This window comes from Balaenoptera physalus (assembly GCF_965194825.1).
Source record: "Balaenoptera physalus genome assembly, chromosome: 16".
Taxonomy (NCBI): Eukaryota; Metazoa; Chordata; class Mammalia; order Artiodactyla; family Balaenopteridae; genus Balaenoptera; species Balaenoptera physalus.
The window spans coordinates 24,122,290-24,146,792 of NC_138898.1; the positions used below are offsets into that span (position 1 = coordinate 24,122,290).

At 43.0% G+C, this 24,503-nt stretch overlaps 1 protein-coding gene and 1 long non-coding RNA gene across 2 annotated transcripts in view; one reads left to right on the plus strand and one right to left on the minus strand.

Annotated features, from left to right (window-relative positions):
• The window catches only part of MMP24 (matrix metallopeptidase 24), a gene marked incomplete at its 5' end in the record, with an annotated part of 43,336 nt that extends 40,160 nt beyond the window's left edge, over positions 1-3,176 (minus strand). Inside the window, one exon of the mRNA XM_082430186.1 lies at positions 2,955-3,176. Coding sequence (XP_082286312.1) covers positions 2,955-3,176 — 222 coding nt within the window. The remainder of the gene's footprint in view (positions 1-2,954) is intronic.
• The window catches only part of LOC309645408, a 191,169-nt gene extending 167,149 nt beyond the window's left edge, over positions 1-24,020 (plus strand). Inside the window, exon 2 of the long non-coding RNA XR_014254876.1 lies at positions 22,161-24,020. This is a non-coding gene — a long non-coding RNA (uncharacterized lncRNA). The remainder of the gene's footprint in view (positions 1-22,160) is intronic.
• The last annotated feature ends 483 nt before the right edge of the window (positions 24,021-24,503 follow it).

Below are 24,503 nucleotides of genomic sequence, written 5' to 3' on the forward strand. Positions count from 1 at the left end.
AAGAAAGGAGGCAGATGGATGGGGGGAGGTACAGCATGTGTAAATGTCCAGGGAAACATGGGGAGCTTATCTTAGGATAAAGGAGAAACAAGCTTGTCTGGAGTAAGGATGTGTATGGATGAGCAGGGGGAAAGGCAGCTTCTAGTGAGGCGGTAGGGTGGAGTCAGACTGCAGAGGCCTTAAAAGACAGAGAGAGGACTAAGCAATGTTATCTTCTCGCTGAAAAGCAGCAATCTTTCTATAAGGTTTCAACCACGTGATCCACTAGGATTCAATGAGGGGATAATAGTGTGCAAATTGTTCACAGAAGGAGTGGATATAATTATCTTTCAGAAAATTTTGGACAATATATTAGAAATGGAAAATGGAGACACCATGGAATTGAGGGTGATGAGGGCCTGAGAACTCAGAGATAGAAAACGGTAGAAGGAAGTAAACAATAGAAGGCAATAAATAAATAGGTGGAAATAAATAAATAGATGGAGCTGGTCACGTTTCTAAATGAAAGGAGATTAAGAATGCAGGGGGCCCCAAGAGACCATGCTGAGACCTGTCTGATTTAAATTTTTTTATCAGTGATCCAGAAGAAGTAGAGCAAAGTGAAAATTTCAGGACTGCAGGTCATATTAAGCCCTTTCAGGTAGGGACATGCTCTGCCAAAGGAGAGAGAGAGAGAGAACTAAAGGAAGGTACTGAGTGGGATACAAAATGGCAGATAAATGTCAACGTGGGAAATGTAAGGTAACAATGTACTCTGGTAAGAATAATGCACAGATAGGGTGTTGTGTTCCAGGCTATCAGTTTTGACCCAGGAAAGGGATCGGGGAGCTACTGCGGATTGTTTCCTAAAGGCAGTGTCCTAATGTGTTAGGATCAGGAAGCCTGACAAAGAGATAGGCAGAAGCAGGAAGGGACCTAAAAATCAAAGAGGAAATCATCCTCCTTTGTGTAAGATGACAAGGTCCCATATTTGGGGAGAATGGTCAGGTTGACATCCATTGAAAGTTAGGGCCCAAGGATATATTAGAAAAGGGTAATTAAAATGATTTGTGAGGATGAATGTGACTATTCTAGAGGTGGCCTATTATAAGGGGGAAACAAGTATGAAAAGACAAAGGCCAAGAGAGGTGGAATAATCAAAGCCTATAAAACTGATAATGATAAGGAGTGGGTAGCATTACCTTCTTTCCAATCCTAACATATTCAACCAAAAAGCCTCCTCTTAATGCTTGAAATATCATAGGAATAAAAGGGTTTCAGAGTTGAGATCATTCAGCCCTATCTCTTTGTATTAGAGATGGTAAAATTCAGGCTTAGAGAGGGCAAGGAAATGGCCCAAGGTCACAGAAGCCACCAGGAGCCAAGGTAGGATTAGAAGCCCAGGCCTCCTAAATCCCAGGCTAGGGTCTTTCCGCCTCACCCTCTGCACTCAGGAAGACTAAAGGAATCCTACTTTTTATAGGGTGTAAACTCATGAAATGCATTACTTTGAGATGAAATAAAGCTGAAAACACAAACAAGCTAGGGAAAGTTTTCACTAAAAGTCAACAGCAATTATAAGGCATTTGGAAGAAAACTACCAGCAGAACTAGAGACTTTCAACACACCCTAATTTGGGGGGGATCATGTACCCCTTTGAGAGTCTGAAGAAATCTAGGGATTCTCTCCAAGAAAAACCCATTTGCACATACAAACACAATTTTACACAAGATTTCAGACTCCCTGAGTCCCATGCCCAATTAAGAATTCCTGTTCTGGCAGATTCTTCTGAACAAATAGACTGCTTCAACAATCACACTCCATCTCTTACGATAAGTGAGGCCATCACTCTGATATTCCTCAGCAAAAAACAACAACAACAACAACACTGTCTCAACGTCACTTATCAGAATTGCAGACCTGTAGGTTGGAAGAGACCAGAGATATTACCTAGTCCAACTGCCCCCCGCCCCCCTTGTGTGACATAGGATAATATCATGGTTAAATATGTGGAGACTAGAGTCAGCCTGCCTAGGTTAGAATCCCAACTCCATTACTCACTAGCTGTGTGATCTTGGGCAAGTTACTTAGTTCTCTGAGTCTGTATCCTCATCTGTAAAATGAGGAAAATAATTACAATTATCTCGCAGCGTAGTTACGAGGATTAAACGCGATAATTCACATAAAACTCAACACCAGTCCTGGCACATAGTGAGTGCTCAGTCGATGCTAGCTGGCATTATTGTTATTATTATGCTTGTATCCAGGGAGGTATTATGCATGCATCCATCCAGTCCCCTCCTGGAGCTTTTGCTTGCACATCTCTGCGATGAGCAGCTCACTGCCTCCCGAGCTGGTTGAGCAGCTCCGATTGTTACAAACTTCTTCTCATGTTGAGCGAAATTCGCCTTCTTGCGACCCTTACCCCCACCCCCGTTGGCCCTAGTTCTGGACTGCGGGGCCACGCAGAGCAAGGCCGTCCTTCCTCCACGTGACAGCCCTTCAGATACGAAGACAGTGATCGAGTCCTTCCCCCGTCCCCCCGCCGCCCTCCCCGCCCCCCGCTCCCCCCCGCCCTGTCCTCTCGTCTCCAGCTTGAACACCCTCGGGTTCTTCTCCCAAATCACAACAGACTGGCTGCGCTTACTATTTACTCCCAGGCGTTGTACGGCTTCCCTCACACATAGTCAGGCAGGCCACACGCCGCACCGCCACAGTTCCGACCCTCCCGCTCCGCCCCCGCCCGCTACCGCTGTCCGCGGTGCTGAAGCGGCTCCGGGCCCCCGCAGGCCTGGCGCGGCCCTTCCCAGCCCCCGCCCTGGGCCGCTAGCCCGGACCCCCGGCGCGGACCCCCGGCGCGCCACCTCCGCGCCCCGGGCGGCCGGCGCGGCCCGGCCCAGGCCCGGCCCCGGCGCCGCCCCCCGCCCTGCCCGGAGGTCCCGAGCCCGCGCCCCGGCCCGGCGCGCCAGCCCCACCTGCCCGGCGAAGGGTGCCTCCGCCTCGGCCGCCCGCGCCGCCCGGTCCCCGGCCCCCGCCGCCGCCGCCGCCGCCGCCGCCCGCGCGGCGCCCGGGAGGCAGCAGAGCGCGGGCAGCAGCAGCAGCAGCCGCTCCGGGGCCCGCCAGAGGCTCCAGCGCGGGGCCAGGCCCGGCGGCGGCGGCAGCCCCGGCGCGGCGCGGCCGCCCCGGCTCTTCGGCATCCCGGCGGCGGGGCCCGGCCGCCCGGCTGCGATGGCGGCGGCGGCGGCGGCGGCTCCGGCCGGGTCCTCCCGCTGCAGCCGCTGCGGAGCCGCCGAGTCACCGCGCCGCGGACACGCGCCCGGCCCGCCTGTCTTCGCCGCCGCCGCCGCCGCCGCCTCGGCAGCCCGCGCGCCCCCGCCTCCGCGCGCCGCGCCCCGGCGGGGGGCGGCCAGGGGCGCGGGGGCAGCACCCAGGCGGGACCCGCGGAGCCGGCGGCTCCGGGCCAGCCCGGAGACACTGGCCGAGGAACGACGCTGGGGTGGGAATCGCAGAGGCCAAAAGAACCGCTCTGGAGGCAGGGTCCAAAGGGGTGGAACTGGAGGAGGGGGGCCTGAGTGGCAGCCCAGGGGGAGGGGGAAGAGGCTAAATAAATAATCCTAGAAATAGAACCACGCCGCGGCTCTGGGAGAGGATATCCGGGGTTGGGGGTCCGAAGCCAAAGGCATAGCCCTGGGGGAGAGGGTATGAGGCGGGACACTGCAGGAGGGGGTCTGGGCCTGGGGGAGGGGAATGAGGAGCTGCCCTGGGGTAATGGTGAGGTTGGAGGGAATGAGCTGAAGAAATAGCCCTGGAGGAGAGGGTCTGAGAGGGTGGCAGTGGAGAAGGGAGGGCAGGGAGGGTGAGAAACTAAAGAATAAACCGGAGGAGCATTTCAGGGGGGTAGCCCTGGAGACATTAGGTGAAATTAAGGTGAAGCTCATTCTCTCACCCACAGAGGGAGAGACATCAACCAGTTGGGAAGATCATCTTTCATCCAAAACAACCCATATTTATTGAACACTTTCTATATATATGTAGGGCTCTGGGCTACTTGGGATACAAAAAAAAAAAAAAAAAGGCTGATTCCCTGAAGTGTAGATGTTTACAGCTTGGTGAGAAAACATAAGTACAAAGAAACACAGAGTGGCAAACACCAAGTGTCAAAAAGCATACAGACAGGTGCTCCAGGGATCAGAGGAGGCTTGATGGGGGACTGGAGAAGTCAGAACAGGCATTAGGGGTTGGGTGGCGGCAACTCTAGCTAAGCCTTGAAGGAAAGGCCAGATTCAGACAAGGGAAGGGGAATGGAGAGGGCATGATGTCCGGTACGAAGATGAGGGTGTACAAGACATGGCTGGGGCAGTAGATCTGTTTCTCTGAAGCACAGGGTTCCCATAGGAAAGTGCTGGGATGTAGGGAAATAGTCTAAGACTGTAAACCCTAGGAAAATGAATTTGGGTTATGTTCTGAAGGGAAATGGGAGTGGTTGTGATTGAAGGTTTTTTTGAGCAAGATGGTGTGTGGAAAATGATGTTTTATGGTTACCTGGTAATTTGGAGGTGTGGAAAGGGAACAGGCTTTAGAGTCAGACCTATGTTCAAATCTCTTGGCTCTGTTCATTTTTATAAAATCATGCTGATATTACTGCATAAGGTTGCTGTAAGGATGAGGTGCTTAGCACTTAATAGATGTTCCATATTAGTTCCCCTCCCAGTATATAGAATAATGACCAGAGGAGGCAAAGAGATTAGTTGGTAGATTACTGCAACCTTCTGCATACAAGGAAATGATGATAACAAACAATTAGCATTTATTGAATGTCTACTATGTATCAAGCACTGGGTTAAGCCCTTTACTGTATTATATCTCATTTCACCACGACTCATAAGTGGCAGAGCTGAAGCAATCTGACCTCAGAACCCAATTTTTTTTTTAAGGGTGGGGGGAAAAAAAAGAGACAAATTTAAGACACATTGGGCAAAGAAGAAGAGGGAAAGGAGTTTGGAGTAATGGCAAGTCCAGAAAGATGGGTGGTGGTGTCTTCACAGAAATGACATTGTCATAAGGAGGAACCAGCTTGAGGGAATTGACAAGGGCTTTGGTTTTAGGCTTGCTGAGGTTGAGGTGACCACAAGATCCCTGAGATGGGTACAGCAATGAGTTCAGAGGAGGGTGGAGAATAGGTATTTTGGAAACATTCAGGTCAATATGATAGCTGAAACTGAAAGATAGGAGTAGGAAAGAGCAAAAGCCTGAGGGCCCCCTGTTGAGACATGTTCAGTCTAAAGAGTGGTCTAAACGATTGAGGAATCAGGGTTATGGAATATATAGGAAGGGGGAGAAACGTTTCAAGGAGAGGGAGAGGGGTTGGCAGTGTCAGGGAAATCAGAAATGGAAGAGTGCATCCACACCATTGAATTGAACAGCTCACAGTCTAAGAGGGAGACAGACATAAGCACATCATTTTGGTTACGTGATAAATTACGGCAGTGATGAGAACAAAGTGTTATGGAAACATTGAGGAAAGAGCAACAAACTGCTCAAAGTTAGAAGATTTGAGAGAGGGTATATTCCAGAAGGAGGAAATAGTACATTCAAAGAGTGAAAAGAAACAGACTGGACTGAGCATCTAAGAATAAGATCTCTTATTCATCTCCTTACTCCTAATGCCAAATGCTCATTGAACTGCTAATGTGAACGTAGGGCTCAAGTGGTCCCTGAGCCAGCTACCAAAGGTGGTAGATGTGAGTGACTGTAGGTAATTGATGATAAAGAAGGAAGAGGTTGGATGCTTATAAAATGTAACCCTAAGGTAGGTCCCTAGTAGGAAAAGTCTAGAGAGCATTGTGAAGCCAGCCCAAGAGGAAGTTTAGCAGGCTTCAGAGTAACAGCCTAAGATAGAATCACTAGGGCGCTGACTTCTCTTTTCTCCTCTTCCAGGGAAAAAGCACTGGACTTAGAGTCAGAAACCTGGATTCAATATTGGCTGTCACTAATTTGTAGTGCATCTTTGGGCAAGTCGTTTCATCTCTTTGAGCCTTGGTTTCCTCATTTGTAAAGTAAAACTTCCTTTAGAAAGATAGTCATTTGGGGAGATAGACACTTATATAGACACCAAGAAGATAAAACATAGTATGTGCTATAAGAGAGAAGAGAAAAATATTATGGGAGTAGAGAGGAGGGAACAACTGTCTAGAGCTGTCAGGAGGTGAGATGGGCCTTGAATGACCAGCAGGGATTTGCTGGGTAGAGTGAGAAGGGAACTGTATAAACAAAGGTGTGGATATATATGAATGCCACGCTAAGGAGTTTGAACTTCATGTTCTAAGCCAGCAGTTCTCAAAGTGTGGTCCTGACCCTTTTAGTGGGTCTGTGAGATCAAAACTATTTTCCTAATAATACTAAGACATTATTTTTTTTAACTCTCCTTTTCTCATGAGTAGACTGTGTGATTGTCCAGAGGCTTTATGACATGTCACGACAGATTGACTGCAGAAGTAGACATAAGAAGACATCTATCTTCTATTTTTTTTTTTTGAGATTTGTGGGAGTTTTCTTTTTTCTTTTTTAAAAAAATTTATTTATTTTTGGCTGTGTTGGGTCTTTGTTGCTGCACGCGGGTTTTCTCTAGTTGTGGTGAGCGGGGGCTACTCTTTTTTTTAATTTTATTTATTTATTTATGGCTGTGTTGGGTCTTCGTTTCTGTGCGAGGGCTTTCTCCAGTTGCGGCAAGCGGGGGCCACTCTTCATCGCGGTGCGCGGGCCTCTCACTATTGCGGCCTCTCTTGTTGCGGAGCACAGACTCCAGATGAGCAGGCTCAGTAGTTCTGGTGCACGGGCCCAGTTGCTCCGTGGCATGTGGGATCTTCCCAGACCAGGGCTCGAACCCGTGTCCCCTGCATTGGCAGGCAGATTATCAACCACTGCGCCACCAGGGAAGCCCCTGGGGGCTACTCTTTGTTGTGGTGTGTGGGCTTCTCATTGCGGTGGCCTCTCTTGTTGCAGAGTGTGGTCTCTAGGTGTGTGGGCTTCAGTAGCTGTAGCACGTGGGCTCAGTAGTTGTGGCTCACCGGCTCTAGAGCGCAGGCTCAGCAGTTGTGGTGCACGGGCTTAGTTTCTCCGCGGCATGTGGGGTCCTCCTGGGCCAGGGCTCGAACCCATGTCCCCTGCATTGGCAGGCGGATTGTTAACCACTGCGCCACCAGGGAAGCCCTATCTTCTATAAAGTCAGACTTTAAACAGGTTTTCAAGACTGTAAAGCAATACCACTCTTCTCACTAAATTTTTTGTTTTGTTTTGGAAAGTATAGTTATTTTTCATAAAAATGTTATTTATGTTGATGCATTTATCATTTTAAATGAATTAATATATAAATATTTTTAAATGTCTCGGCTTTGATTTTTAGTGTGGTAATTGTCAGTAAACATAATCTACATATTCTAGGTGCTGGGATAGAGCAGTCAACAAATCAAATCAAACGCCCCACTTTCATGGAACTTATACTAGGTGTGACAGAAAACAAGCAAAATAATTAATATATATAGTATGTTAAATAGTAACAGCTGTTGAGAAAAGCAGGGAACTAGGATATGAAAGCTGAAAGGTGTGTGTGTGTGTGTGTGTGTGTGTGTGTGTGTAATTTTGGATCGAATAACCAGGGAAAACCTCAGTAAGAAGGCGTGTTTTCAATAAAGAATTGAAGGAACAAGAAGGGAGTGGATCATGCAGCCATCTGAGAGAAATGAATTCAGAAGAGGGAATAGCAAGTGAAAACGTTCTGGGACAAGAGCTTGCCTGGGAGGTTTGAGGAGCATCTTGGAGACCAGTGTGGTTGGAGTGGAAGAAGGTTGAGGGTATTAGAAGATGAGGGTTATGGAGGGAAGGGGTGCTCTCCCTGAGAGAGAAAGCCAACAGAAGCTTTTGAGAACTGAAGAGACATCTTCTGACTTACCTTTAACAGAAGCACTTTGGTTGCTGCTGAGAACAAGTGAAAAATCATAAGCAGAAAGGTCAGCTAGGAGGCTATTGCAATAATCCATCAGGTGCAAGATGATGGTGGCTTGGACCCGAGTCCAAGTGGGGATAGTGAGATGTAGTTGGATTCTTCTTAATAGATTTTGAAAGTAGAGTTGACCAAACATACAATGTATTGGATATGAGGTATCAGAAAAAGAGAAGAGACTTCCCTGGTGGCACAGTGGTTGAGAATCCGCCTGCCAATGCAGGGGACACAGGTTCAAGCCCTGGTCTGGGAGGATCCGACATGCGGCAGAGCAACTAAGCCCGTGCACCACAACCACTGAAGCCCGCACACTCTAGGGCCCGCGTGCTGCAACTACTGAGCCTGAGTGCTGCAACTACTGAAGCCCGCGCGCCTAGAGCCCGTGCTCCGCAACAAGAGAAGCCACCGCAATGAGAAGCCCATGCACCGCAACGAAGAGTACCCCCACTCGCTGCAACTAGAGAAAGCCTGCACAGCCAAAAACAAAAATAAATAAAATAAGTAAATTGAAAAAAAAGAGAGAATACATGAATAGAGGAGAGTGAAGTTCTGATTTGGGGTCTGAAAGGAAGTATAGATGGGAGGCTGGAGAGCACGATCCAGTTCAGGAAGACTTCTTGATTTCTCTCCTTCCTCTGAATTCCTATTACAGCAGCTGACATTTAATGAGGGCTTATTATGTGCAAAGCAATTTATCTTTGTTACATCACTTAATCTTCACAGTTATCCTATGAGGCAGATTCCAAAGAAAGGGTGAGAGGAGAAGCGATTTACCCAATGATACACCTAGAAAACGGCAAAAGTGGGAATAAAGCCCAAGTGTCTGACACTAAAGCTTATGTCCTTATCTGCTTGTTCTTTTGTTCATTCATTAATCACCTCAAAAATTCTATAAACATTACTAAGCAGCCATTCTGGAAGGTACTGTGGCGAGTGAGACTGTCTTCAGGTAAAAGAGCTAAGACCTGAGCACACATAAGATGTGACAAATAACCACAACACATTACAACATCCTATAGGATTTCAGAGGGAGTGAAGTCACTCTGGCTGGGGAAAATCAGAGATCAAGGAAGGCTTCCAAAAGGAATAGCATTTGAGATGAGCCTATCTAACCAAGTAATATGTTTAAAACTAATTGTTTTATATGCAATATACACTGAACATTACCACACATGTGTTTAAAAGTTATAAGCAATGGAAGACTGTGAAGTTTTAATTGGCAGAAAATAGGGGTGAAGGCATGGAGGAAGGAAAGGGTCTGACTGTTCAGGATGTAGAGAAGCCCCAGTTCAATCCCTTGCCTCTGTCTCAGAATCCAACCTCAAATGACTCCAAGGTATTTTCCACTTAGATTTTTTTCCCTTAAGAACATCCTCAAAGTGATGTGCATTCAATAAAACACACTCAGTCATTTAAGAAAATGAGAAATCATTTTATGAACTGTTAGGAAATTATTTCCAAAATGTGATGTTAAATGAAAAAAAGGAAGGTGCAGAATACTGGTTATGGTATGCTACTATTTATGCAATAATGGGAAGAAAAGAGTTTGTGTGTGTGTGCGTGTGTGTGTGTGCATTTGCTTGTTTACATGTCAAATATGGAAGGATACCCAGGGCACTGATAACAGGGAATACCTTCCCGGAGAGGAACTATGTGGCTTGAGGACAGGGTGAGAGCTCCCTGTATACTTCTTTTTCACTGTATACCTCTATGACTTTTTAACCATGTGAATATATTATCTATTAAAAAAATACATAAATATAAGTTGAACTTTTGAAAAAGTAAGTGTATTAGTCTCTAAAGGAAATTCCCCGAAAAGAGGGCATTTATTACGGTATGATATAAGCAAAAGCAATTCACTTAGGTGGGCAGTTTCAAAAATTCAGACCTTAATTTGCTTGGCCAAAAAAAATACCAGAAATAAAGTAAAAAAGAAAGAACGGTAAGATATTTATTATTAATTTTCTTAACATAAGACAGTTCTTTAGAAACCATTAAGCAAAGGACCTATTACCCAGTTCAAAAATGGCAATGGATAAAATGGGCTTCACGTAAACAGAAATATGGACTTATATTCTTTGTTTTAAAGTCCAACCTTATTTGTAATTAAAGAAAGGCAAATTGGAACAATGAGCTATTGCTTTCTCACCCACGAGACTGCAAATATCAAAAAGTTGAATATTACAGAGTGTTAAAGAGGGCACGATTAAAGTACTTTGAGAAGAGATATAAACTGGTAGACTTTCTTTGGAGCACAAATTAGCCATGCCTTTCAACCTTGAAAATGAGCGTACCTTTGACTCATCAATTCTAATTTTCAGAATTTATCCTAGACAGATAATCTTTGCATATGTACACAGACAGATGTACAAAATTATTCACTGCAGCATTCTTTGTAATTACAAAAGATCAGAATCCACCTAAATATTTTCGAACTGGGGAAACTGCTACAGCTAAACAGAGAAACACTAGGTAGGTGTTGAAAAGAACAGTGTGCATCTATATTACTGTTATGACAAGATTAATTTATCCCCCTCATTATCTCCTATTTGGGCTACAGTGTCCTGACAGGTTTCCCTGCCTTTATCTTGCCCCCTCGCAGGACCTGCTATGTAATTTGCAGGCCCAGTGCAAAATGAAATTTCAGGGCCTCTTGTTTAAAAAATATTACGAATTCCAAGATGGTGACAGCAGAGCATTAAAACAAGTGCGGGGACCCTTCTAAGTGCAAGGCCCTGTGTGACTGCCGAGGTCACATGCCCGTGAAGCTGGCTTTGTTCTTGGAGTGCCAACTTAGACACTGGCTGCCAAAGTGGCATGCTGTTTCCTCCGCCTCCCACATCTTTCCCCCACCATCTGATGTACTACATGCCTGTCAAGAAATAACTCAAATGCTTTGGGAAGTTTTCTTTGACCCTCTCACCCAAGACACTCTTTCTTCAGTGCTCCCCTAGATCTTGCCCATCGTTTTATTAACTCTTTGTTACAGAGTATTATGATGATTTGTTTAAAAATCTCTCCCTCTAAGCTTCTCAAAGTCTTGGCCTATGGGTTATGCTTGTTTGCTTATTTGAGTAACCCTAGAACCTCATACATTGCTGGGGACCTGGGAGTTGAGAGAAATGAATGAATTGGAGTGGATCTGTTTGGGTGGGTGTGTTAAATAATCAATTGTTTTGCTTCATGGTTACACCTCACCTTTACGTTGCTAAATTGGATTGGACTCTAAGTTCACTGAGGCCAGCAAGCCCTGATGGCTAGCTCTTGATTCTAAGAGCTGTGATATAGTTTCAGATGGTCCCCTGGAGCGGTAGGAGATGCCTGAACCTGAAAGCCTTTGGAGGATCCCCCAAGCCACCTATCCCTGTCTCTGCATCTCCTTATACCCTTCAGGCATTTAAAAATGGGGATTTGATTTCATCAGGTCCAGCTGACCCCATCAGTCAGTTCCAGATTCCAGGAACCTGGCAGTAGTTTCAGATTGCCTCTAATCCTTTGCAACACTGGCTTTCAAATGGAGGTATGCGATACCCCTATGATATAGAAAGACCTTCTATGGGGTTCTCACGTACTGATCATTTTAAGGGCATCAATTTCCAGGTCCTCAACTTCCGTATGCATTCTACCTGAGAAAGTTCCTGGGGTTGAGGCTCCAAGCTGGCTTTTCTTTCATAATTGTAATTCTTCTAATCTTCATAAGAAAGGAATATCCTGGGTCAACATGAATCTTACTATGGTAATCTATTGCCTGGGGCAATTAAAAATACATTTATTGCATGGGGCAATAAAAAATACTGGAAGTGAATTCAAAAAGATACCTGCACCCCATGTTCACTGCAGCGCTATTTACAATAGCCAAGACATGAAAGCAACCTAAATGTCCATTGACAGAGGAATGGATAAAGAAGATGTGGTACAGATATAAAATGGAATATCACTCAGCCATAAAAAAGAATGAAATAATGCCATTTGCAGCAACATGGATGGACCTAGAGATTATCATACCAAGTGAAGCCAGTCAGACAAAGACAAATATCTTATGATACCACTTATATGTGGAATCTAATAAAAAACGATACAAATGAACTTATTTACAAAACGGAAAGACTCATGGATCTTAAAATCAAATTTATGGTTACCAAAGGGGAAACATGGGGGGAAGTAATAAATTAGGAGATCGGGATTAACATATATACACTACTATATATAAAATAGATGGCTAATAAGGATCTACTGTAAAGCACAGGGAACTCTACCCAATATTCTGTAATAATCTGTATGGGAAAAGAATCTGAAAAAGAATGGAAATATGTATATAAAACTGATTCACTTGGCTGTACACCTGAAACTAACACATTATAAGTCAACTGTACTCCAATAAAAATTTTAAAATAAAATAAAATAGTCTGAGAAAGAAAAAAAAATACTGGAAGTGACAAAGAGACAATTAAAAATACCAGTTTCAGGGAAACATCCTTTTTTAATTGAAGCATAATGACCTACAACACTATGTTAGTTTCAGGGGCACAACATAGTAATTTGATATTTCTATATATTACAAAATGGTCACCACAATAAGTCTAGTTACCATCTGTCACCATACAAGGTTATTACAATATTATTGACTATATTCCCTATGCTGTACATTTCATCTCTGTGAATCATTTATTTTGTAACTGGAAGTTTGTACTTCTTAATTTTCCTCACCTATTTCACTCATCCCCACACCCCCCTCCCCTCTAGCAACCACCTGTTTGTTCTCTGTATCTCTGAGTCTCTTTCTGTTTGTTATGTTTGTTCATTTGTTTTGTTTTTTAGATTCCACATATAACTGAAATCATACAGTATTTGTCTTTGTCTGACATTTCACTTAGCATAATACCCTGTAGGTCCGTCCATCCATGTTGTCACAAATGGCAAGACTTCATTCTTTTTATGGCTGAGTAATATCCCATTGTATATATACACATCTTCTTTATCCATTCATCTATCGATGGACACTTATGTTGCTTCCTTATCTTGGCTATTGTAAATAATCCTGCTATGTATATATCTTTTTGAATTAGTGTTTTTGTTTTCTTCAGAAAAATACTCAGAAGTGGAATTCCTGGATCACATGGTCGTTCTATTTTTAACTTTTTGAGGAACTTCCACACTGTTTTCCACAGTGGCTGTACCAATTTACATTCCCACCAACAGTTCATGGAGATTCTCTTTTCTCCACACCCTCACCAACACTTGTTATTTGTTGTCTTTTTAAGGATGGCCATTCTGGCAGATGTAAGGTGATATCTCATTGTGGTTTTGATTTGCATTTCCTGATGATTAGTGATGTTGAGCATCTTTTCATGTGTCTGCTGGCCATCTGTATGTCTTCTTTGGAAAAATGTCTATTCAGGTCTTCTGCCCATTTTTAAATTGAGTTGTTTGTTTTCTCTGATATTGAGTTGCATGAGTTCTTGGTATATTTTAACCCCTTATCAGATATATCATTTGCAAATATCTTCTCTCATTCAGTAGACTGCCTTTTCATTTTGTTGATAGTTTTCAGGGAAATATCTTTTAATTTTGGGGTTACATCATCTATGACAATTTTTTGGGTGGTATGTGAAAAAAATAGTATGAAGACCACTGGTCCAAGACAACACACTATGGTAGCTTCTGGAGGTTTTTCTAGGAGATCCTGGGCTTCTCAAGCTCTAGGCCTCTGCAACTGGACCTCAATTTTACTAGGAGAGTCAGGTAAATAATTTTTACTTGATTTTTAAAAAAGCATATTTATTTATTTATTTGTTTAATTTGTACTTGAGTACTTTATAACTTCCATTACAGTTGACAGTCTCCCTCTTATTATTTTTTTATATATTTATTTATTTTACTTATTTTTATTTTTGGCTGTGTTGGGTCTTTGTTGCTGCGTGTGGGCTTTCTCTAGTTGCAGCGAGCGGGGGCTACTCTTCGTTGCTGTGCGTGGGCTTCTCATTGAGGTGGTTTCTCTTGTTGCAGAGCATGGGCTCTAGGCGCGCGGGCTTCAGTAATTGTGGCACGTGGGCTCAGTAGTTGTAGCGCATGGGCTTAGTTGCTCTGTGGCATGTAGGATTTTCCTGGATCAGGGATTGAACCCGTGTCCCCTGCATTGGCAGGCGGATTCTTATCCACTGTGCCACCAGGGAAGCCCCGACAGTCTCCCTCTTAAAACACACTCTTCCCTTGGCTTTTATCACACTCTGATTTTCCTTTCAACCTCTCTGGCCCCTCATTCTAACCTTCCTTTTCTAGTCCCATCTCTTCCAATTGACCTTTTTTTTTTTTAAATATACATGCCACTCAACTTGCATTTAAATTACTTTTTAAAAAAAAAATTTATTTATTTATTTTACTTATGGCTGTGTTGGGTCTTCGTTTCTGTGCGAGGGCTTTCTCTAGTTGTGGCAAGTGGGGACCACTCTTCATGGTGGTGCAGGGGCCTCTCATTATCGCGACCTCTCTTGTTGCGGAGCACAGGCTCCAGACGCGCAGGCTCAGTAATTGTGGCTCATGGGCCTAGTCGCTCCGTGGCATGTGGGATCTTCCCAGACCAGGGCTCGAACCCGTGTCCCCTGCATTGGCAGGCAGATTCTCAACCACTGTGCCACCAGGGAAGCCTCCAATTGACCTTTTAAATTCAAGAGCTTCTCATGGCAGTTATAAGCCCTCTTCTCTTTCTGTGTTTTTTTTTTTTTTCTGCCTTTGTTTATTTTTATTTCTAGCAATTTATGTTAACAAACAAGTCTTTCTCCATTGTTTTTCCTTGAAAATAATACTTTAAACGAATGCCAATGGGCATTGAGTGATTTTCTCCAGACTCATAATCCAGCCACTAGAAACACTTTTCCTTCCTCTTTCTGTTCTTTTCTTACAAAGAGATTTCATCCTTTAACCACAATTTTTTTTTTCAAGAGGAGTATTTTTTTTTTTAATTTTATTTATTTATTTATTTATTTATGGCTGTGTTGGGTCTTCGTTTCTGTGCGAGGGCTTTCTCCAGTTGCAGCAAGCGGGGGCCACTCTTCATCGCGGTGCGCGGGCCTCTCACTATCGCGGCCTCTCTTGTTGCAGAGCACAGGCTCCAGATGCGCAGGCTCAGTTAATTGTGGCTCACGGGCCCAGTTGTTCCACGGCATGTGGGATCTTCCCAGACCAGGGCTCGAACCTGTGTCCCCTGCATTGGCAGGCAGACTCTCAACCACTGCGCCACCAGGGAAGCCCTAACCACAATTTTATTAAAAAAAATTTTTTAATTAAAAAAAATTTTTTTTGGCTGTATCCGGTCTTAGTTGTGCACGTGGGATCCTCGTTGTGGTGTGGGCTTCTCTCTCGTTGTGGCGCACAGGCTTCAGGGCATGTGGGCTCTGTAGTTGTGGTGCGCCGGTTCCAGAGCGCGTGAGCTCAGTAGTTGTGGCGCACGGGCTTAGTTGCCCCACGACATGTGGGATCCTAGTTCTGCGACCAGGGATCGAAGCCACGTCCCCTGCATTGTAAGGTGGATTCTTTACCACTGGGCCACCAGGGAAGTCTCCATTAATCCCAATTTTAAATACCACCTGCATCCCAACAACTCCCAAATTTCTATCTCTAGCCTAGGACCTTGCTCCCAAACTCCTAAATCCAATTACTTATTCCATATCTATACCTGAAGGTCCCACAGAATTTTCAAACTGAAAAAAACCAAAGCCAAGCTCATGTTCTTCCCAGTCAGAATCTCATCTTCTGCTAGGCTTCCCCAACTGAGTCACAGTATTCCTTCTGCCCAGTTCATGCCAGAGGCCTGGGAGCCATCTCTGATACCTCCTTAACCTGCTCCATAGCCAATAAATAATCTATTCCTATAGATTACACTTCATGCAAGATTCCCCTAAGCCTGCAGACTAGACTACATATACCCCTATTCTATACCCTCATATAGCACCTTCTACTTCTAGTACTCATCCAAATTGTAATTATGTAATTATTTATGTAATTATCTCTCCCCCCCTCTACATCACAAGCTCCATAAGCACAAGAACCATGCTTGTCTTTTTTCTGGCACATAGTAGGATCTCAATAAATATTTGTTAAATTAACAAATATAAACCCTCAGATTGTATTGATAGCAACTGTGTGTTGTGTCTGAAGTTTAGTGCCTAATGCTATGTGCACAGTAGGGGGCAGCAGAGTATAGATAATGGAAAGAGTCCACTTCAGTATTGAAAGGGTGACTTCAGGTAAATGATTTAACTTTTCTGAGACTCTATTTCCTTCCTCGGAAATCAGGGCTAATTCTCCTCCCCGTGGATCAAAAAAGATAAGCAGATATAAAAGAGCTTTAGTGCAAACAGAAGAGAGTATTATTGGAGTCAGTTATGATAAATATTTGTTGAATAAATACAGGCAGAGGAAGAGGATCTTGGTTACCTTATGGATCCGATGTGAGCGGAGACTTGACAGATTCATAAGAGATGAAATGAAAGCTCAAGGAAGAGACTGGCCTAAGTCCATAGCCAGTGGGAGGCAAAGCTGTTATCACAGTGTGTTCTTGGCAGGCTCGTATCTCTGCTCTCTGATCACTGCACTCCCACCTCCACCTCTCACCCTGGTGCCCTATCATTGTCCTGAACTGCAGGCCTTTCTTTCCCTTTCCTCCCATCAAAGCACGTCTGTCCTGTGTCCCAGCTCCTCAGAGGCCTACTCATTGCCATCCACGATGACAGCTAGTTCACCCAATAAATGGGACCCCACTAACGTGCTAATGGCAGATAGTGTGTTATTTTACCACTTCCAATAATAGGAGTTGGACCTTCTTGAGACAGAATAACCTACTAAAAGAATAAATTTCAAATGATGAAGTTTTAGGTTCTATGGAATAAGAGAAAATGGAAAGTTAACTGGGATTAAAGCAGTCCTAATCTTGGTCTCAAGAAAAATAATTGTACAAATACAAAATCTGTTAGATATGACTTGATATGAGGAGAAAAGCTTCTTTAAAAATTCATAAATACATCCATCCATCCATCCATATAATATATGTAAATGTATCTGTATATACAACTTAACTGTAATTTATATCAGTACAATTGACTTTTTGGTGTATAGCTCTGTGAGTTTTGCACCGTCATGTAACCACCACAATAAAAATACAGAATGGTTCATCATTCCCTAAAAATTTCCATGTATTAACCCTTTGTAGTCAAAACCTTCTCCCACCCTTAAGCTCTGGCCACACTGATGTTCTCTCTATCCTGTGGTCCAGTTTACCAAGATTTCCTTTTATGAATTTGGTTTAATGTTGCCTTTAAGAATTCTGTCTAACCTAAGGTGACAAAGAATTTTCTCCTTTGCTTCCTTCTAAAAGTTTCGTAGGTTTACATTTAGGTCCAAGATTCATTTCAACTAAGTTTTTAAAATAGAAAGTATAAGATATAGGTCAAGGTTTACATTTTTGCATAGGAATGTCCAGTTACTCTAGTATCATTTGTTGAAAAGACAATCTATCCCATTGCACTTTTGTAAAATAATCAATGGGCCATATTTGTGTCAATCTATTTCTGGACTCCCTGTTCCGTTCCATTGATCTATGCATCTGTCCTTTCACCAGTACTATGCTATCTTTATCAATGTAGTGGTATTTCTCCACCAGTGTTCTACTTTTCCAAAATTGTTTCAGCATTCTAGTTTCTTTGTCTTTCCGTATAAATTTTAGAATCAACTTATTGATATCTACAAAAACTGCTGGGATTTTGATTGAGATTGTATTGAATCTGCATATCAATTTAGGGAGAACTGATGTCTTAACAGAATTGAGGCTTCCAATCAGTGAACATGTTATATCGCTTTGATTTCCTTCATCGGTGTGTTGTAGTTTTTCAGCATAAAGATCCATCATTTATTTTGTTGTATTTATCCCTAAGACTTTCATTATTTTGGTGCAACTGTTAATTAGTATTTATTTAATTTTGTTTTCCAATTGTTTATTGCCAGTATATAGAAATACAATTGATTTTTATATTATGACTTGTATCCTGTGACTTTGCCAAACTCATTAATTAGTTTTAGGAACTTTTTTGTAGATTTAATAGAATTTTCCATATAGGCAATCATGTTGGCTACTAATAGAGAGTTTTATTTCTTCCTTTCCAATCCATATGTCTTTTTCCCCCCTTGCCTTGTTGCATTAGTTAGAATTTTCTGGATAATATTGAATATGCAAGAGTGAGCATCCTTTTGTGTTCCCAATATTAGGGAGAAATCATTCAGTCTTTAGGTATGATGCCCTTTTTGTAGATGTCCTTTTTTTAGGTTAGGGAAGTTATCTTCTGTTCCTGGTTTTGTTGAGAGATTTTATCATGAATAGATGTTGAATTCTGTTAATGTGTTTTCTTCATCAGTTGAGATTAACATGTATTTTTTTTCTGCTTTAGTCTGTCAATATGGTTAATTACATTAATTGATTTTTGAATGTTGTATCAGCATTGAATTACCTGGGATAAACTCCAACTGGTAGTGAAGTATTATCCTTTTTATATGTTTCTGGATTCCATTTGCTAATAATCTGTTGAGAATTTTTAGTCTACGCTCATGTGGAATATTAGTCTGTAGTTTCCTTGTAATGTCTTTTTTTTTTCATTTTGGTGACAGGATAATGCTGGCCTCATAAAATGAGTTTCAAAGTGTCCCTCCATTTCTATTTTCTGGGGGAGTTTGTGTAGAACTAGTATTACTTCTTCCTTAAGTGTTTGGTAGAATTTGCCAATGAAACTCTGGGCCTGGAATTTTCTTCGTTAGGAAGGTTTTAAACTATGAATTCAATTTTCTTTAATATTGTCCCACAGGTCCCAAAACTCTGTTCATTAAAAAAAGATGTTTTTTTTTTCCTCTGTGATCTTCAGATTGATCTATCTTCAAGTTTACTCATTCATTCCTCTGTCATCTCTATTCTACTAATGAGTCCCTCCAGTAATTTTTTTTCTTCATGTAATTTCCATTTTGTTCTTATTTTATTTTTTGGTTCTCTACTGAGAACTTCTACCTTTCTATTCATTTCAAAGGTGTTTACTTTTACTTCATGGAGGATCGTTAAATAGCTTTAAAATCTTTGTCAGGTAATCTCAATATCTGGGTCATTTTAGGATTAGCATTTGTTTATTTTCCTTTCCTTTGAAGACTGGTCATATTTTCCTGGTTCTTGGTATGTTAAGTAATTTTGGATTTATCCTGGCCATCTTGAATATTATATTGTGGGACTTTTTAAAAATTAATTAATTAATTTTTGGCAGCATTGGGTCTTCGTTGCTGCATGCAGGCTATCTCTAGTTGCAGTGAGCGGGGGCTACTCTTCCTTGCAGTGTGCAGGCTTCTCTTGTTGCAGAGGCTTCTCTTGTTGCGGAGCATGGGCTCTAAGCGTGCAGGCTTCAGTAGTTGTGGCACGCAGACTCAGTAGTTGTGGCTTCGACTGTAGAGTGCAGACTCAGTAGTTGTGACACATGGGCTTAGTTTCTCCGCAGCATGTGGGATCTTCCCGGACCAGGGCTCGAACCCGTGTCCCCTGCATTGGCAGGTGGAGTCTTAACCACTGTGCCACCAGGGAAGTCCATATTGTGGGACTTTGAGTTCTGCTAAATCTTCTGGATGTTGATTATTTTTATATTAACAATCAAATCAACACAATTAGGTTCAGACTACAAGTTCTGTCTCACCTTCTATGGGTGGTGGTTCCAGTGTCAGTTCGTTTTCAGAGTTTTTCCTTAGCTGTTTGGACCTGACCCTGTCATGTGCTGCTCAGGGGTTGGTCTGGGACTTAGGTGATGGTTTATATCATAATTCATTTCCCAAAGCCCTTACTAAGCTTCTTGGGTATGTTCTGCTACTTGGGGATGAGCCCAGAATTTCTGTTGGTTCATGCACAGAATTAAAGTGTTCCCCCTTCTCCTGCTCCCTCCTCCCTGGGATTTCTCCCTCACTCTGGCTCCCAGAGGCCCCTTTTTCTGAATCCTCTGTCTAGAAAGTTGGGGTTCTCTCAGAGCTTTAGCCTCCCATCCTGTCACACAGTTCCATATGACTCAACCCACCTCTGGGGTGAGCTAGCAAGAGAAAAGAGGAAAAAAAGGTGGGGGATTCCCTCTTTAGTCTCCACAGTTTTAACCACATTTTCTAGTTTCTATATTTGGTGCTTTGACATCTAGGGCCTTGCTGCCCCTTCAAGGGTTAGCTGATTCCTAGAAATAGGAAATGACTCTCTTTCCTGTGTGCCACTCATATGCAAATTAACCAATACTGAGGCCCTACCTCAGAATCACCTCTGGGCCCCTAAATCCTAGAGGCCCTGAAATTATTCAAACTAATCTATCCTAAACTTGCTTACCCTGTCTCCCTCATTCCTTCCCTCCAAAACCACATTAAAGACATACCTCCACGTCCTCTCTCTGCCTGCAGTGGACCTCAGTATTCTCTCTGTGGCCCCAGTGGCCATCTTTTCTATGACAATCATCTCCTGATCTGTTGGCCTCACCATACCTGAATAAAAATAAAATCTACATTGAAAAACATTCACACACAAAACTCAAAATGGATTAAAGACCTAAATGTAAGACCAGAAACCATAAAACTAGAAGAGAATATAGGCAGAACACTTGTTAACATAAATCATAGCTGTATTTTTTTGGATCTGTGTCTTAAGGCAAAGGAAGCAAAAGCAAAAATAAACAAATGAGACCTAAGTAAATTTAAAAGGTTTTGCACAGCTAAGGAAACCACTGACAAAACGAAAGACAACCTGCTAAATGGAAGAAAATATTTGCAAATGATATGACCAATAAGGGGTTAATATCCAAAATATATAAACAGCTCATACTACTCAACATCAAAAAAACCAAACAACCTGATTTAAAAATGGGCAGAAGACCTGAATACACATTTTTCCAAAGAAGACATACAGATGGCCAACAGGCACATGAAAAGGTGCTCAACATCGTTAATCATCAGAGAAATGCAAATCAAAACCACAGTGAGGTATCACCTCACACCTGCCAGAATGGCTATCATCAAAAAGACCACAAATAACAAATGTTGGTGAGGATGTGGAGAAAAGGGAACTCTTGTACACTGTTTGTGGGAATGTAAATTGGTGCAGACACTGAAAATGGAGGTTTCTCAAAAAACTAAAAATAGAGCTACCATATAATCCAGCAGTTCCACTCCTGGATATATATCCAAAGAAAACAAAAACATTAACTTGAAAAGATAAATGCACCGCAATGTTCATAGCAGCATTATTTACAACTGCCAAGATATGGAAGCAACCCAGGTGTGCATCAACAGATGAATGGATAAAGATGTGGTATGTATATACAATGGAATACTACTCAGACATAAAAAAGGAATGAAATTTTTCCATTTGCAACAACATGGATGGACTTGCAGTGTATCATGCTTAGTGAAATCAATCAAAGACCAATACTATATGATATCACTTGTAAGTAGAATCTACGAATAAAACAAACTAGTGACTATAACAAAACAGAAACAGGCTCGCAGATATAGAGAACAAACTAGTTACCAGTTGAATAAGGGAAGGGGAAATGGACAAGATAGGGATAGGGGATTAAGAGTTACAAACTACTATGTATAAAATGAATACGCTACAAGGATATATTATACAGCACAGGAAATATAGCCAATATTTTATAATAACTATAAATGGAGTATAACCTTTAAAAATTGTGAATCACTATGTTGTACACCTGAAACTTATATAGTATTTTAAATCAACTACCCCTTGCTTAAAAAAAAGAAAGAAAAAATCCACACAACAGTGGTCCCTTTTCCAGATCCTCTGTCTAAAAGTGGGTTTTCTCCAGAGTTTTAGGTGGCCATACTGACAACACCACTCCCATAGCAGTGCAGACACTGGGAGAGGAAAAAAATAGGGATTCTCCCCACACTCTCCAGCTCAAAATGTCTCCTTTTCCAATCCTCTGGACAGAAAGATGGGGTTTTCTTAGTGTTTTGTTTTTTAAAAATTTTATTTATGTATTTATTTTTGGCTGTGTTGGGTCTTCGTTTCTGTGCGAGGGCTTTCTCTAGTTGTGGCAAGTGGGGGCCACTCTTCATCGCGGTGCGCGGGCCTCTCACTGTCGCAGCCTCTCTTGTTGAGGAGCACAGGCTCCAGACGCGCAGGCTCAGTAATTGTGGCTCACGGGCCTAGTCACTCTGCGGCATGTGGGATCTTCCCAGACCAGGGCTCGAACCCGTGTCCCCTGCATTGGCAGGCAGACTCTCAACCACTGCGCCACCAGGGAAGCCCCTTAGTGTTTTTTATTGTCTGCACCTACTGCACAGTTCCCAGATTTGACCCACCCTCGGGTGAAGGCCAGGGGTAAAGGAGAAAAAAGTCCCAACCAAACACCACTAGGAAATTCACCACTGCCATAGTGGGCATTCTTCAAGTTTTGACTTCCCTCCCCAATCTGTCTGCTATTATTAACTTTTCAGAGTCTTCAGACTGTTTTTGTTTTGTTTCGTTTCATATTTTTGGTCAGAGATTTTTAGCTGCAATCAGTGAGAGAGAAAGACGGTAGTGGGTTTACTTCATTTGGCCAGTGCCAGAAGTAAAAACCAGATATTTTGATTAATAATAAGTTTGATTGTACTGTTGGAGAAAAAACACTGTATACAAAACCCAGAAAGTAATAGTTTCATTGGATAAATATGATGCACTTGTCAAATGCTACCTATAGAGCTATTGTCCAATTCACACTTGCACTCTTCCAATCTCCAAGATGATTGTTTCACACCTCTCTTTCCAAGCCACCACCATCACTGTGTCCCTCTAACACTCAGATGAAAATTGTGCTTCCTAATTCTCTGGGAAAACAGTTTCCACATCTACTGATCTATTAGCATCTCTACTCATTTGCTCTGTCTCCCCTCCAGTTACTATGAGTGAACTGTCTATGCTCCCAGCCAAGTCAGTTTCTCCATCTGTGCCTTAGATTCCATCCTTTCTCACCTCCTCAAGGACACAACTCCAGTGACCGTCCTTTTTCCTGCATCATCAAAATTTCCCTCCCGATTGATTATTCCTATAAGTGTACAAACATGCTATATTATCCACCTTCTCAAAAGAAAAAAACTTCTCTCTTTTTTTTTTTTTTTAAATAGGAGATGGAGCAATCTGCTCTCTCTCTCTTTTTTTTAAATTAATTAGTTTATTTATTTATTTTTGGCTGCGTTGGGTCTTCATTGCTGTGCGCGGGCTTTCTCTAGTTGCAGTGAGTGCGGGCTACTCTTCGTTGCAGTGTGTGAGCTTCTCATTGCAGTGGCTTCTCTTGTTGTGGAGCATGGGCTCTAGGTGCACGGGCTTCAGTAGTTGTGGCTCGGCTCTAGTTGTGGCACATGGGCTTAGTTGCTCTGCGGCATATGGGATCTTCCTGGACCAGGGCTCGAACCCGTGTCCCCTGCATTGGCAGGTGGATTCTTAACCACTGCACCACCAGGGAAGTCCCCCTAAAAACTTCCTTTTACTCCACAGTCTCTTTTAGATACCTAATCCCACACTTCTAATACCCTTAATTAATACTCTATTTTATATCCTACTTCTCTGCTCCCCTATGAAACAAGCCAACTCCTCAAAAGAGTTATCTATACTCTTTGCCTCAAATTAGTTTCCCCATTTTCTTTCTCTTTTTTAAAATTTTTATTTATTTTGTTTATTTTTGGCTGTGTTGGGTGTTCATTGCCGTGCACAGGCTCCCTCTAGTTGCGGCGAGCGGGGGCTTCTCATTGCGGTGGCTTCTCCTGTTGCAGAGCGTGGGCTCTAGGCACGCGGGCTTCAGTACTTGTGGCACGCGGGCTTGGTAGTTGTGGCTCGTGGGCTCTAGAGTGCAGGCTCAGTAGCTGTGGCGCACGGGCTTAGTTGCTCCGCGGCATGTGGGATCCTCCCGGACCAGGGATCAAACCCGCGTCCCCTGCATTGGCAAGAGGATTCTCAACCACTGCGCCACCAGGGAAGCCCCCCACTTTCTTTCTTAATCCCACTCCAATTAGGCTTTTTGCCCACCGCACCACCCAAACTGCTCTTACCAAGTCACCAGTGACCTCCATCAACAATCCATCCTCAATCCGTACCTTACTCCACCTCCAGGAACATCTGCTACCGTTGATCACTTCCCCCTTGGAACTTTTCTCACCTGGCTGCTGAGATGCCACTCTCTCTTGGCTCTCTTCATACCTCCCTGGCCACTTCTCACTTTTCTTTGCTGACTTCCCCTCCATCCCAATCATTAGAAGCTGGGGCTCCCCCAGGGTGTAGTCCTCGGGTGTTTTCTCTGTCTTCACTATACCTTAGGTGATCCCATCCAGCTTCATTGGTTTACACATCATCTATATGGTGAGCTCCCATAATTAGGTTCCAGCCTAGACTTCTTCCCTGAACTTCAGACTTGCATACCAACTACCTGTCAGCATTTCTGCTTGGATGGAAATACTAATAAGTAGCATTAAAATACCGATA